Genomic DNA, 15,447 nt, shown 5'->3' with positions numbered 1-15,447 from the left:
TGTGTCCAGATGTCCAAGTGTGTCCCTGTGGAGGGACATATCTGCACTTCATGGTGCTCAGCATTTAAAGTTTTGCTTTATTGGGGCGCCTGGGTGGCTCAGTCGTTAAGCGTCTGCCTTCAGCTCAGGTCATGGTCCCAGGGTCCTGGGATCGAGCCCCACGTCGGGCTCCCTGCTCAGAGAAGCTTGCTTCTCCCTCTCCCACTCCCCCTGCTTGTGTTCTCTCTCTTGCTGTGTCTCTCTCTGTCAAATAAATAAATGAATAAATCTTTAAAAAAAATGAAGTTTTGCTTTATTTACACACTTATTACTGGAATGAACTCCTCAGAGACTTTGGGCAATTATTACTGTGAAACCTAGAATCAGCAATGTCATTGCTTCATTTAGTTTTGAAATGGATGGATTCTTTGTGGTTTTTTAAAATTTTATTCTGAGAGAGAGAGAGAGAGAGAGAGAGAGCGTGCACATGACTGGGGGGAGAGGGAGGGGGAGAAGCAGGGAGAGGGAGAGGCTACAAATATCAGCCCCGATGCCCAATGCGGGGCTCGATCCCAGGACCCGAAGGCAGACGCTTAACCGACTGAGCCACCCAGGTGCGCCTGGATGGATTCTTTTAATTCTAAGAAATCTAACCCTGCTTGAACAAGGAGCCAAGTATAGTACTTAAAAGTAAAGAGTAAGTGACGGGTATGTTTTTATCTAACAGAATGTGAAGGTTGAGATTGCTGCAACAGAAAGAACATTGCTAGGTTTTTTCCTCGCCAAAGTTCACAAAATTGATCCTGATATCATTGTGGTGAGTAGATGTCTCATCATGCCATGGGGGAAGCTCTTCATTCCTTATTAGTTCTTTTCAGTACTTATGAGAGTCTTGCAGAGAATCTTTTTTTTTTTAAATCTAGGTAAAATTGGTATATAATATGTAAGTTTCAGGTGTATAGTATTATAATTTGACATCTGTATACACTACAAAGTGATGGCCACCACGAGTCTCAGTCACCACCATACCCTTCACTTTTTTGCCCACCCCCCCAAGCTCCTTTCACTCTGGTAATTAGCAGTCTGTTCTCTATCAGTGAGTTTGTTTTTGTGTAGTTTTGTTTGTTCGTTTTTTTAGATTCCACATTTGAGTGAAATCATACATTCCAGTATTCTAGATATTATATATTTTGTTGTACATCTTGAAAGCACCAGGAAAATTTTGTCCACATGCCCTGCTTTGGTGCTCTGGCTCAGAACTAGTTCCTCACCCAGTTTTCCCTAGTAGTCTCTCTCGGGCCCCAAGGAGATGTCATGGTGCCTAGGATAGCTGGCCTGCCTTAGGGTGTTAGAGCCAAGTCTGTGTGTGAGAAATCCAAACTGATTTGATGTAAGAGAGAATCCTGACACTGGTGTGAGTCCCTAATCCCAGGAATGATAATTTGGAAATGAGACTTCCTTGTGTCTTTGGGTTTCTTAATTTAATAGACAAAACTGCCATAAATATATAGTGGTACACATTTTTAATTAAAATTAGAAGTAAATCTATTGATCTGATTTATTTTAAGCTTCATCTAGTTTTTTTTTTTTTTAAAGATTTTATTTATTTATTTGAGAGAGAGAGAGCATGAGAGAGAGCATGAGAGGGAAGAGGGTCAGAGGGAGAAGCAGACTCCCTGCTGAGCAGGGAGCCCGATGCTGGACTCGATCCCGGGACTCCAGGATCATGACCTGAGCCGAAGGCAGTTGCTTAACCAACTGAGCCACCCAGGTGCCCCGAGCTTCATCTAGTTTTTTAATAAACATAGACAGTGAACCATATTATTCGCATGATGGAAATTACCATTATAGACATGGAAAATTTGGTTGCGTTTTTGTTTATTTTTAAGTAGGCTCCATGCCCACCGTGGAGCCCAACATGGTGCTTGAACTCACGACCCTGAGATCAAGATCTAAGCCGAAATCAAGAGTCAGATGCTTAACCGACTAAGCCACCCAGGTGCCCATAGTTGCATTTTTGAGAAAATTTCTACTTGGTATAGTTTTGTTTCCTAATTTGAACTATCTCCTGGTATTGTGTAGTTTGTTATACATTAAGAGTCTATTTTTAAAAATTTTTTATTGTTATGTTAATCATCATACATTACATCATTAGTTCTTGATGTAGTGTTCCATGATTCATTGTTTGTGCATAACACCCAGTGCTCCATGCAGACTGTGCCCTCTTTAATACCCATCACCAGGCTAACCCATCCCCCCACCCTCCTCCCCTCTAGAACCCTCAGTTTGTTTTTCAGAGTCCACCGTCTCTCATGGTTCATCTCCCCCTCCGACTTACTCCCCTTCATTCTTCCCCTCCTGCTATCTTCTTTTTCTTTTTTCTTAACATATGTTACATTATTTGTTTCAGAAGTACAGATCTGTGATTCAACAGTCTTGCACAATTCACAGCGCTCACCATAGCACATACCCTACCCACTGTCTATCACCCAACCACCCCATCCCTCCCACTCCCCACCACTCCAGCAACACTCAGTTTGTTTCCTGAGATTAAGAATCCTTCATATCAGTGAGGTCATATGATACATGTCTTTCTCTGATTGACTCATTTCACTCAGCATAACACCCTCCAGTTCCATCCACGTCGTTGCAAATGGCAAGATCTCATTCCTTTTGATGGCTGCATAATATTCCATTGTGTACATACACCACTTCTTCTTTATCCATTCATCTGTCGATGGACATCTTGGCTCTTTCCACAGTTTGGCTATTGTGGACATTGCTGCTATAAACATCGGGGTGCACGTACCCCTTCGGATCCCTACATTTGTATCTTTGTGGTAAATATCCAGTAGTGCAATTGCCGGATCGTATGGTAGCTCTATTTTCAACTGTTTGAGGAACCTCCATACTGTTTTCCAGAGTGGTTGCACCAGCTTGCATCCCCACCAACAGTGTAGGAGGGTTCCCCTTTCTCCGCATCCCTGCCAACATCTGTCGTTTCCTGACTTGTTAATTTTAGCTATTCTGACTGGTGTGAGGTGGTATCTCATTGAGGTTTTGATTTGGATTTCCCTGATGCCAAGCGATGTTGAGCACTTTTTCATCTGTCTGTTGGCCATTTGGATGTCTTTGGAAAAATGTCTGTTCATGTCTTCTGCCCATTTCTTGATTGGATTATTTGTTCTTTGGGTGTTGAGTTTGATAAGTTCTTTATAGATTTTGGATACTAGCCCTTTATCTGATATGTCATTTGCAAATATTTTCTCCCATTCTGTCGGTTGTTTTTTGGTTTTGTGGACTGTTTCTTTTGCTGTGCAAAAACTTTTTATCTTGATGAAATCCCAAGAGTTCATTTTTGCCCTTGCTTCCCTTGCCTTTGGCGATGTTTCTAGGAAGAAGTTGCTGCGGCTGAGGTCGAAGAGGTTGCTGCCTGTGTTCTCCTTTAGGATTTTGATGGACTCCTGTCTCACGTTTAGGTCTTTCAAGCATTTGGAGTCTATTTGTGTGTGTGGCGTAAGGAAATGGTCCAGTTTCATTCTTCTGCATGTGGCTGTCCAATTTTCCCAACACCATTTGTTGAAGAGACTGTCTTTATTCCATTGGACATTCTTTCCTGCTTTGTCAAAGATGAGTTAACCATAGAGTTGAGGGTCCATTTCTGGGCTCTCGATTCTGTTCCATTGATCTATGTGTCTGTTTTTGTGCCAGTACCATACTGTCTGGATGATGACAGCTTTGTAATAGAGCTGGAAGTCCGGAATTGTGATGCCGCCAGCTTTGCTTTTCTTTTTCAATATATTCCTCTGGCTATTCGGGGTCTCTTCTGGTTCCATACAAATTTTAGGATTATTTGTTCCATTTCTTTGAAAAAAGTGGATGGTATTTTGATGGGGATTGCATTGAATGTGTAGATTGCTCTAGGTAGCATTGACATCTTCACAATGTTCTTCCAATCCATGAGCATGGAACGTTTTTCCATTTCTTTGTGTCTTCTTCCATTTCTTTCATGAGTATTTTATAGTTTTCTGAGTACAGATCCTTTGCCTCTTTGGTGAAATTTATTCCTAGGTATCTTATGGTTTTGGGTGCAATTGTAAATGGGATCGACTCCTTGATTTGTCTCTCTTCTGTCTTGTTGTTGGTGTATAGGAATGCCACTGATTTCTGTGCATTGATTTTATATCCTGCTACTTTACTGAATTCCTGTATGAGTTCTAGCAGTTTGGGGGTGGAGTCTTTTGGGTTTTCCACATACAGTATCATATCATCTGCAAAGAGTGAGAGTTTGACTTCCTCTTTGCCAATTTGGATGCCTTTGATTTCTTTTTGTTGTCTGATTGCTGTGGCTAGGACTTCTAATACTATGATGAATAGCAGCGGTGATAGTGGACATCCCTGCCGCGTTCCTGACCTTAGGGGAAAAGCTCTCAGCTTTTCCCTGTTGAGAATGATATTCGCTGTAGGTTTTTCATAGATGGCTTTTATGATATTGAGGTATGTACCCTCTATCCCTATACTCTGAAGAGTTTTGATCAAGAAAGGATGCTGTACTTTGTCAAATGCTTTTTCTGCATCTATTGAGAGGATCATATGATTCTTGTTCTTTCTTTTGTTAATGTATTGTATCACGTTGATTGATTTGCGGATGTTGAACCAGCCTTGCAGCCCAGGGATAAATCCCACTTGGTCATGGTGAATAATCCTTTTAATGTACTGTTGGATCCTATTGGCTAGTATTTTGGTGGGAATTTTTGCATCCATGTTCATCAAGGATATTGGTCTGTCATTCTCCTTTTTGATGGGGTCTTTGTCTGGTTTTGGGATCAAGGTAATGGTGGCCTCATAAAATGAGTTTGGAAGTTTTCCTTCCATTTCTATTTTTTGGAACAGTTTCAGGAGAATAGGTATTAATTCTTCTTGAAATGTCTGATAGAATTCCCCTGGGAAGCTATCTGGCCCTGGGCTTTTGTTTCTTGGGAGATTTTTGATGACTGCTTCAATTTCCTTAGTGGTTATAGGTCTGTTCAGGTTTTCTATTTCTTCCTGGTTCAATTGTGGTAGTTGATACATCTCTAGGAATGCACCCATTTCTTCCAGGTTATCTAATTTGCTGGCATAGAGTTGCTCATAATATGTTCTTATAATTGTTTGTATTTCTTTGGTGTTGGTTGTGATCTCTCCTCTTTCATTCATGATTTTGTGGATTTGGGTCATTTTTCTTTTCTTTTTGATAAGTCTGGCCAGAGGTTTATCAATCTTGTTAATTCTTTCAAAGAACCAGCTCCTAGTTTCATTGATCTGTTCTACTGTTCTTTTGGTTTCTATTTCATTGATTTCTGCTCTGATCTTTATTATTTCTCTTCTCCTGCTGGGTTTAGGCTTTATTTGCTGTTCTTTCTCCAGCTCCTTTAGGTGTAGGGTTAGGTTGTGTATTTGAGACCTTTCTTGTTTCTTGAGAAAGGCTTGTATTGCTATATACTTTCCTCTCAGGACTGCCTTTGCTGTATCCCAAAGATTTTGAGCAGTTGTGTTTTCATTTTCATTGGTTTCCATGAATTTTTTTAATTCTTCTTTAATTTCCTGGTTGACCCATTCATTCTTTAGTAGGATGCTCTTTAGCCTCCATGTGTTTGAGTTCTTTCCGAGTTTCCTCTTGTGATTGAGTTCTAGTTTCAAAGCATTGTGGTCTGAAAATATGCAGGGAATGATCCCAATCTCTTGGTACCGGTTGAGACCTGATTTGTGACCTAGGATGTGATCAATTCTGGAGAATGTTCCATGGGCACTAGAGAAGAATGTGTATTCCGTTGCTTTGGGATGGAATGTTCTGAATATGTCTGTGAAGTCCATTTGGTCCAGTGTGTCATTTAAAGTCTTTATTTCCTTGTTGATCTTTTGCTTTGATGAGCTGTCCATTTCAGTCGGGGGTTGTTAAAGTCCCCCAGTATAATTGTATTGTTGTCAATGTGTTTCTTCGCTTTTGTTATTCATTGCCTTATAAAATTGGCTGCTCCCATGTTAGGGGCATAGATATTTACAATTGTTAGATCTTCTTGTTGGATAGACCCTTTAAGTAGGATATAGTGTCCTTCCTCATCTCTTATTACAGTCTTTGTCTTAAAATCTAATTTGTCTGCTGTAAGAATTGCCACCCCAGCTTTCTTTTGGTGTCCATTAGCATGGTAACTGGTTTTCCACCCCCTCACTTTCAATCTGGGGGTGTCTTTGGGTCTAAAATGAGTCTCTTGCAGACAGCATATTGATGGGTCTTGTTTTTTAATCCAATCTGATAGCCTGTGTCTTTTGATTGGGGCATGTAGCCCATTTACATTCAGGGTAACTATTGAAAGGTATGAATTTAGTGCCATTGTATTGCCTGTAAGGTGGCTGTTACTGTATATTGTCTCCGTTCCTTTCTGATCTATGCTGCTTTTAGGCTCTCTCTTTGCTTAGAGGACTCCTTTCAAAATTTCTTGGAGGGCTGGTTTCGTGTTTGCAAATTCCTTTAGTTTTTGTTTGTCCTGGAAGCTTTTTATCTCTCCTTCTATTTTCAATGACAGCCTAGCTGGATATAGTATTCTTGGCTGCATATTTTTCTCGTTTAGTGCTCTGAATCTATCATGCCAGTCCTTTCTGGCCTGCCAGGTCTCTGTGGATAGGTCTGTTGCCAATCTAATATTTCTACCATTGTAGGTAACATATCTCTTCTCCTGAGCTGCTTTCAGGATTTTCTCTTTGTCTCTGAGACTCGTAAGTTTTACTATTAGATGTCGGGGTGTTGACCTATTTTTATTGATTTTGAGAGGGTTTCTCTGTGCCTCCTGGATTTTGATGCCCGTTTCCTTCCTCACATTAGGGAAGTTCTCTGCTATTATTTGCTCCAATATACCTTCTGCCCCTCTCTCTCTTTCTTCTTCTGAGATCCCAATTATTCTAATGTTGTTTCGTCTTATCGTATCGCTTATCTCTCGAATTCTGCCATCGTGATCCTGTCGTTGTTTCTCTCTCTTTTTCTCAGCCTCTTTATTTTCCATCATTTGGTCTTCTATATCGCTGATTCTCTCTTCTGCCTCATTTATCCTAGCAGTTAGTGCCCCCATTTTTGATTGCACCTCATTAATAGCCTTTTTGATTTCAACTTGGTTAGATTTTAGTTCTTTTATTTCTCCAGAAAGGGTTTCTCTAATAACTTGCATGCTTTTTTCAAGCCCAGCTAGTATCTTTAAAGTCATGATTCTGAACTCTAGGTCCGACATCGTACTAATGTCCGTATTGAGTAGGTCCCTGGCTGACGGTACTACCTCTTGTTCTTTTTGCTGAGGTGATTTTTTTCATCTTGTCATTTTGTCCAGAAGAGAATAGATGAATGAGAGAACAAAATGCTAACAGATTAAGAACGTCCCCAGCAAATATACTCTATACACATCAGAAAAGACCTGAAACCAGGGGAAAAGAAAGGGAAAGAAAGAGAAAAGAAAAAGAAAAAAAAAAAGATAAAAACAAAAACAGAACAATACAAAAAAAACAGAATATGATCAGATATGATCAGGCTAGTGCATAGATCAGTGCCACACACTAGATTTTGGGCGTATTTTGGTCTGTTAGAAAAAAGTGCCTCCCAAAATTTTAAAGGAAGAAAGACTTATATATGTACAAAACAAGGGTTGATACAATGAAGGGATGGAAGATGACTGTAAAGATGAAAATTATAAAAGATTTTATAAAAGGACTTGATAAGTTGTTTGAAAAAAGAAAAGATTTAAAAAAAAAAAAAAAGAATGTGATCAGGCAGGAGACTAGAACAAAGCCATACACTAGTGATTTAGGGTATATTTTGATCTGTTAGAAGAAACTGTATCTCAAAATTTTAAAGGGAGAACAACATATATATATTCCAAAAATAAGGGTAACTACTATGAAGGGATAAAATATGACTCTAAAAATGAAAAATAAAACATGTTTTTTTAAAAAAAGGGATTGATAAGATGTTGGTTGGAAAAGGGAAAAAGAATAATTAAAAAAAGAGTTAAAAAATTAACTTTGAAAAACTAATGAATCATGGTAAAAAAAGCCATGAATTCTTTGTGCAGTATTCCCCTAGCGCTGGAGTTCTCCTGTTCTCCTTGACGGTAAACTTGGTCTTGGCTGGCTGTTCGTGCTGATCTTCTGGGGGAGGGGCCTGTTGCCTTTGGTTCCCAAATGTCTTTGCCGGAAGTGGAATTGCCCCACCCTTGTCGGTCCGGGCTGAGCAAGCTGCTTGGGTTTGCTCTCATGAGCTTTTGTTCCCTGCAAGCTCTGGTACAGCTTTGGAGGACCAGGTTGAAAATGGTGGCCTCCCAATCTCCAGTCGGAGGAGCTGAGAACTCGGGGCCCCGCTCCTCAGTGCGCCCCCAGAGAAAAGCAGTCACTCCCGTCTCCCTGGTCTCCGGCCGCACTCCGTGCTCACCCAGCCTGTGACGGAGCGTTTCTATCTCTGGCACTCGACCCCGTGTGGAGTCTCCAAACCCAGCAGATCCCTGCGGTGCGCTCCCGCGCCGCTCCTCCCCCTGGGGGAGGGAGGGGAGTCTCCCCGGATCTGCTGCTTGTTGGGTCCCTGCTGGAGGAGCAGTGTCCTGACTGGGCCGTGGATCACAGTTTATGGCAACCCCGAGCTGAGAGCCCGCGCCTCGGCTCCGTCTCTGCAGCCGGCTTCCCCGCTCCGATACCTGGGAGCTCTGCTGCACTCAGGCACCCCCGATCTTTCTGTGATCCCGAGGGTCCTGAGACCACACTGTCCCGCAAGGGTTCCACCTCCTCGCTTAGCCACTGGAGCGACGTCCCTCAGCGGAGCCGGCTTCTAAAAGTTCCGATTTTGTGCTCCGCGGCTCTATCACTTGCCAGAAGTGGCCGACGGAGGCCCCCTCCCCCACCGTCTATCCTCCCGAATATCGCCTCGGATTCACTTCTCCACACATCCTACCTTCCAGTACGTGGTCGCTTCTCTGTTCAGAGAGTTGTTGCTACTCTCTTCTTTGATCTCTTGTTGAGTTCGTAGGTGTTCAGAATGGTTTGATCCCTATTCAGCTGAATTCCTGAGACCAGAGGAAATCCAGGTCTCCTACTCCTCTGCCATCTTGCTCCGCCCCCACATTAAGAGTCTAAATCAGTAGTGTTTGAACTCAGTTCCTTAAGAAGAAAGTAGATGCAGTTCCCGAGTTTTCTAAGAAGTCTGTATAAACTGTTGCAGAACACAGGCAGATTCTCAGTTTTTAAGGAATTAAAATGGAATTACTTGAACAAAGCTTTTACTGATCGTGAAAAAGTATGGGACATAAAAATTTGCATTTGCCTCCGAGACTATGAGGCATGAGCTGAAAATTAAAAGACATCATATGAACCTTGCATCAATTAGGATGAAATAAAGTTTATTCCAGCAATCTGCTTAGCAGTTTTGTTAATGTCAAGGCTAATGAATGCTGCTGATGAATACATTCCTGAAGAAGAAAGGACCCCAATCGGAGGTAAGCTCATGATGCCTTCAATTAGAGACCAGAAAAAGAAAGGGCAAAGAAATTCTGTGCATATGAAGATAAATCCTCTAATTTGCGTTTGTTATAATGTTATTGGCTGCCTTCTTTTTCTGACTAGGGTCATAATATTTATGGATTTGAACTGGAAGTGCTCCTGCAGAGAATTAACGTGTGCAAAGTTCCTCACTGGTCCAAGATAGGTCGACTGAAGCGATCCAACATGCCAAAGCTTGGGGTAAAAATAGTTTTCAAAATCTTACTTCTTGACTTGGCTTCTTTATATGGAGAGTAGCTACCTGGGAACATGCTGTGCTTCTTTGACTGAGAGTTGGTTGTCTTGTAATAGGACATTTTAACTTTGGCACTAAACATCTTTTCCTTTGAATGCAACATTTTATTGGTTGAAGCCTCTGGTAGTTATTTAAAATCAGCTGTTAGAATCTAGAGATGGCACGTACATGTTACTTCCACTTCGGTGTTACCGATGCTGTAGCCCTTAGAGCAGAGTTGCAGGGCTCAGAGATCAGTAAGTGTTATCATTCAGGACTCAGAGGGGAAGGAAGAGTGGGAGGGAGCTGACGTTGAATGTGTAAGGCAGCCACAGGCTAAGTGCCTGCGCAGTAGTTGCCTGTCACAGCAACTCCAGTTTTGCTATGCTTCTCACAGGGGTAACAGAACTTGTTCAAGGTTGTAGGCCTAGTCTGGGGAAGAACTGAGGTTTTGAACCTGGCCTGTCTTGACTCTTTTAAAGCCTATGTATTTTTCATTCTACCTGCTTGTTTTCACTTAGGGAGGTTTTGGTGGTTTTTGTATGAAGCCACCTTCATTTCCTAAGCATGAGAGTGCTCATTGCTTGAAATCTTATTTTACTTAAAGCTTACAACTAAAATGGGCATGTTGCCTCATCAGAAAACTTAGGAATCTGTACCTTTTATGATACTTTCAGTAGATTCTGCTGTTGCAGATTGGAGTTGGAGCCAGTGCTCTTGCTTCTTTTCCTGTTCTTCCCTTTAAGGTGATAGAGCTGTTATTAACCTTCATCCCAGCGCTTGATTTACTAACTCCTTACCCCTTCATGGGTTTTCTTTATATGGCATCTTCTGAGTGAGGCCTACCATGACTACCCGATTTAAGGTGCAGCCCCCCTAAATTCCCGTTTTCCTCACCTGTTCTACTTTTTCTCTTTTCCGTATGTTTATTATCTCCTGAAACTATATAGTTTCTTGCTTTTGATGTCCATTTTTTGTTGTATATTTCAGATGAGATCAGGAATCTTCTGTTTTGCTCACTGCTATATCCCTAGTGCTAGAGCAGTGTCAGCTACATAGTGAACATTCAGAAATATTTTTTTAAAGATTTTATTTATTTAGTTGCCAGTGAGAGAAAGGAGGGGGGAAAGTAGGGGGAGTAGCAGAGGAAGAGGGAGAAGCAGGCTCTCTGAGCAGAGAGCCTGATGCGGGTCTCGATCTCAGGACCCGGGGATCATGACCTGAGCTGAAGGCAGACGCTTAACCGATGGAGCCACTCAGGTGCCCCATACATTCAGAAATATTTGACTGATGGCTGACTGAGTGGTGAATGGGAGATTGAGTTTCCTCATTGTAACTCTGGGCTAGCTTCAAAGCGAGTTAGAACAGAAGGTTCCCAGTGTCTGCTCGTCCATGGGATTTGCTTTTTGTCCTCCCCCTGTAGGGCAGGAGTGGATTTGGTGAAAGAAACGCTACCTGTGGCCGAATGATCTGTGATGTGGAAATTTCAGCAAAGGAATTGATTCGTTGTAAAAGCTACCATTTGTCTGAACTTGTTCAACAAATCCTGAGAACTGAAAGGGTTGTAATCCCAATGGAAAATGTACGAAATATGTACAGGTATGATTCTGGGTGCTTTGGAGTTTGTCTGTCTTGAAATGAGCAACAGCAGGAGGCCAGCATCGCCTTCAGGCTGGAGGGACCAGGAGTGTGTGGGTTTCTGGGGTGGAACTGCCTTCATGTCAGCACCAGCATCTCTGTTACTTTAATAACTTAAATTATTTTTCCTCTTGAATTATTTTATCAATGTATCTCCATCACCCTTACTCATCCTGACCTCATCTAGATGTTTCCTAAGAGCAGTTTGGAAATTGATGTGATAGTGAGGTTTCCTTCAGGAGATAGTGTAAATCTTTTGGAAATAGAAAAACTGAGAAATCACTATGTAGAGATATTACTTGATTATTTCTTTTATCCATCTTTCTTGGAGTAAAATTGATAAATAGAAATTGTATATATTTAAGGTATACAAACTGATGTTTGATAAATGTATACATTGTAAAATAATCAACATAAGCTGATTAACATATCTATCACCTCACATGGTTACTATTTCTTTTTGTCATTACAGTGCTTTAGATTTACCCTCTCAGCAAATTTCAAGTATATGGTACAGTATTGTTAACTGTAGTCACATTGCTATATATTAGACCTCCAGATCTTAAGTTACTTTGTACAACTGAACCTTTATGCTTAATTATTTCCTAAACAGAGTTTCTTCTACTCCTCTTGCCACTTATTCTTTTCTGCCCATTCTTCCCAAGTCCTTGGACTGCTTCTATTTCTACTATGCTCTTTCTAGGTGATCTCATCAAGTCTCAGGAATTTCGGTACCATGTGGTGCTGATGCCTCCTGCTTGGGTATCTTTAGCTTAGATCTCTCCTTTGAATTCCAGACTCCTGTATCCACCTGCCTGTTTTACTTGATGTCTAATATGAACCTCCAGCCTAACATGTTCAGAAGCTCAGCTCCTGATCTTTTCCCCTAGGCTCCTCTTATAGTTTCTCCTTAAGAGTGACACTCTTATTTTTCCAGTACTCCTAGAAATCTCCGAAGTTATGTTTGGCCCAAAACCTTTGAGGCTTCCATGATTCCTCTTTCTGATAGATATCTCATGTTTGAGCCATCACAGAATCCTGTCAGCTTTATCTTCAAAATATGTCTAGATCTGACCACTTCTTTTCTCCCCCATTGAACCCATCCTGGTCCACACTACCCTGCTCTTTCCCCTGGATTAATGAGTCATATGTCAGCCTCTTTGTTGGTCTCTCTGCTTTTGCCCTTGACTCCTTGCTGTCTGTTTTCAACCCAGGAACCAGGGTTATCTAAAGTTAAGTCAGATACTGCACTCTGGTCAAAATCTTCCAGTGACTGTTTCATTTAGAGTAAAAACCAGAGTTCTTACTCTGACTCACAAGGTCCTAGACAGTGTGTATCTCTGCCTTTAACTCTGTCCTTCTGCACTCTCCATCATTGTCTCTGTTCCAGCCACAGTCTCCTTTCTGGTCTTGGAAGTGCCAGATTTGTGCTCAGCTCAGAGCCTTTGAATGTGCTGTTCTGTTTGCCTGGATGCTCTTCTCTCAGATATCCATTCACAAGGATTGCCTCCTCACCTCTTCCAGTTCTTTTTTTTTTTTAAGATTTTATTTAGTTATTTGAGAGAGAGAAAAAGAGACAGACACACAGAGCAGAAGCAGAGGGAGCGGCAGGCAGAAGGAGAGGGGGAAGCAGACTCCCCGCTGAGCAAGGAGCCCGATGCGGGGTTCGATGCGGGGTTCAACGTGGGGCTCGAGCCCAGGACTGTGAGATCATGACCTGAACCAAAGGCGGATGCTTAGTCGAATGAGCCACCCAGGCATCCCTTGGTTCTTTATTCTCCGTGAACTCTTCCCTGTTTCCCTAACTAAAATTTCAGTCCCTGCTCCTGATACTTAATATTTCCTTTGCTTCTTAATTTTTTTAACACTGAACATTATATAACCTACCATGTATATGTATTTTAATTTATACTCTGTCTCTCCCATGAGGACATAAGCCCCAGGAGGACAGGTACTTTGTCTTTTGGTTACAGCCAGAATCTAGAACTATGCCCGGCACATGCCCGGCATGTAACACATACTTATTAGATGGAACGAATAAAAGGATTTAGGTAGTTTTCAGGTCGTAGTTAATGCATAATTTTACTTTGTATTTATAGGATTTTTGTGTGTGCGTGTTTTGGAGAAAGGCATTGGGATCAATGACATGAATGAATTCATGGTTTCATACCAGCCTTATTTGAAATTGTTTCCAAAGCCAAGGTGCCATTGCTCTGAAGTTACTCATACCAAAATTTTTTTGTAATATTTTATGAAGTTCTGATTATAGTCATTGTTTCTTTTAATTACTTGATTCTGTTTCATTCTTACTTTTCTGTACAGTGAATCTTCTCATCTGTTGTACCTGTTGGAACACACCTGGAAAGATGCCAGGTTCATTTTGCAGATCATGTGTGAGCTAAATGTTCTTCCATTAGCATTGCAGATCACTAACATCGCTGGGAACATTATGGTAAATTTAACTTAGAAAGGGGGAAAAAGCATTTCCTGTTGGATTCAATGTTTGCTTGGGGTAGTTGTTATATGATAATGAGTCTAAATGCATGCTTATAAAATGAGTAACTTGTATTCTGGAAGCTGGTCTTCTTTTGTGAAATGAACTGGCTGCGAGAAGGGGAGGAAAGCCAGGTGCAGTATGTTGAAATTTTGGGTGAACATAAGGATCATCTCTAACATCTGGATGTGTCTGATGTGTGGCATGGTCTATTTGGGAGTAAAGAAATAGCCCAAGTAGTGTCAGTATTTTAAGCGTTCTTTGTCTCTTTTTAAGTATAATGCTGAAAGAAAATGTTAGAATGAATTTTGTGCCTTCTTATTTTTAAAGCAGCCCTTATTAGGAAGAATGATTATGGAGGAGGTGCTATGATTAAATTTACCACCTTAAAGTTGCTTTTGTTACAGTTTTGAGCTCAAATTTAAAAAAGAAATTCTATTTAATAGTCCAGGACGCTGATGGGTGGACGATCCGAGCGTAATGAGTTCTTGTTGCTTCATGCGTTTTATGAAAACAACTATATTGTGCCTGACAAGCAGATTTTCAGAAAGCCTCAGCAAAAACTGGTGGGTTCAAAACTGCATAGTGTTTTGCCTTTTTTTTTTTTTTAACCTCCTCCCCTTTTATTACCTAGATAGCTCTTTCTGCTGTGATAACTTCTGCTTCCAAAATAATTAATCTCCTGTATACTGTAGGAACCGTGTCAGATTCATTCTGTTGTGTTTGTGTGGTGATTTCCTTCTTCACTTTTTTCTGTGTGGGTAAAAATTTTTTGTGAAATAGGAATTTCTTGAAGGGCGGTATTAAGTCTTTCTGATGGGTGACCATACTAGGAAAGTGTTTTGCCATCTTAGCAGTATCCAAAGTTAGATACCAGTTAAACCTTTTATTTCCTTAAATGCATGAGCCTTTATTTTTTCTTGCTTTGTTGCATTTTTATATGCTAGTAGGATCAGGTCACCACAATCAGTTTTCTGAAGTGGCCTCCATGACATTGGAACTAAAACTTAGCTACCATTTTTGTCATCACTGATAGCAGTTGACTCAAAGGGGGGAATTTAATGTTAAGATGGTTCAAATTCTTGTATTTGTTTTATGTACATTATCAAAATTGACTTCTGAGGTATTGAATATTGGTTATTAATAAACTACTTGGTGAATTTTCAGTACATGGACACACTTATTTTAAGGTGTCCACGATAATGGGAATAATGATCATATCTAAAATAATATTTCTACATCATGATTGTTAGAGTAATGAATTTGAGGGCTCTTTTACTGTCTTAGATTTTACATAATATGAAGCATTGTGTTTTTAGTATCCATTGATTTAAAAAAATAAAAGATTCTGTGAATTCAGAAATATTTTAAAGTAGAATTTGCATATTAACTCAGGGATATAGTGTTTTGGTAACTCCCATGCTTGGCGTTCATTTGGGTTTGTGAACATATTACAGTAACTGTCGTTCCCCATAGGTAGGACCACTAGCTAAAACTAAAGAATGTTTGTTAGAATTGTGTACTGCAGTTGGAAAAGGGGGAATCATAAAACTTC

General features: G+C 40.7%; 1 protein-coding gene across 4 annotated transcripts in view; it reads left to right on the top strand.

Annotated features, from left to right (window-relative positions):
• Window positions 1-15,447, top strand: part of POLA1 (DNA polymerase alpha 1, catalytic subunit) — a 299,305-nt gene that overhangs the window by 39,259 nt on the left and 244,599 nt on the right. For 3 of the 4 annotated variants that reach the window (XM_027609332.1, XM_027609333.1, XM_027609334.1), the window contains exons 18-22: window positions 707-796; window positions 9,610-9,726; window positions 11,184-11,359; window positions 13,721-13,850; window positions 14,339-14,458. In XM_027609332.1, the coding sequence (XP_027465133.1) occupies window positions 707-796; window positions 9,610-9,726; window positions 11,184-11,359; window positions 13,721-13,850; window positions 14,339-14,458 (633 nt within the window). The remainder of the gene's footprint in view (window positions 1-706; window positions 797-9,609; window positions 9,727-11,183; window positions 11,360-13,720; window positions 13,851-14,338; window positions 14,459-15,447) is intronic. The other variant, XM_027609335.1, reaches the window with a different exon arrangement.

The sequence above is a fragment of the Zalophus californianus genome, chromosome X (genome assembly GCF_009762305.2).
Source record: "Zalophus californianus isolate mZalCal1 chromosome X, mZalCal1.pri.v2, whole genome shotgun sequence".
Lineage (NCBI taxonomy): Eukaryota > Metazoa > Chordata > Mammalia > Carnivora > Otariidae > Zalophus > Zalophus californianus.
The sequence above is the reverse complement of the archived record's forward strand: the minus strand, read 5'-3'. Positions and strand labels throughout refer to the sequence as shown.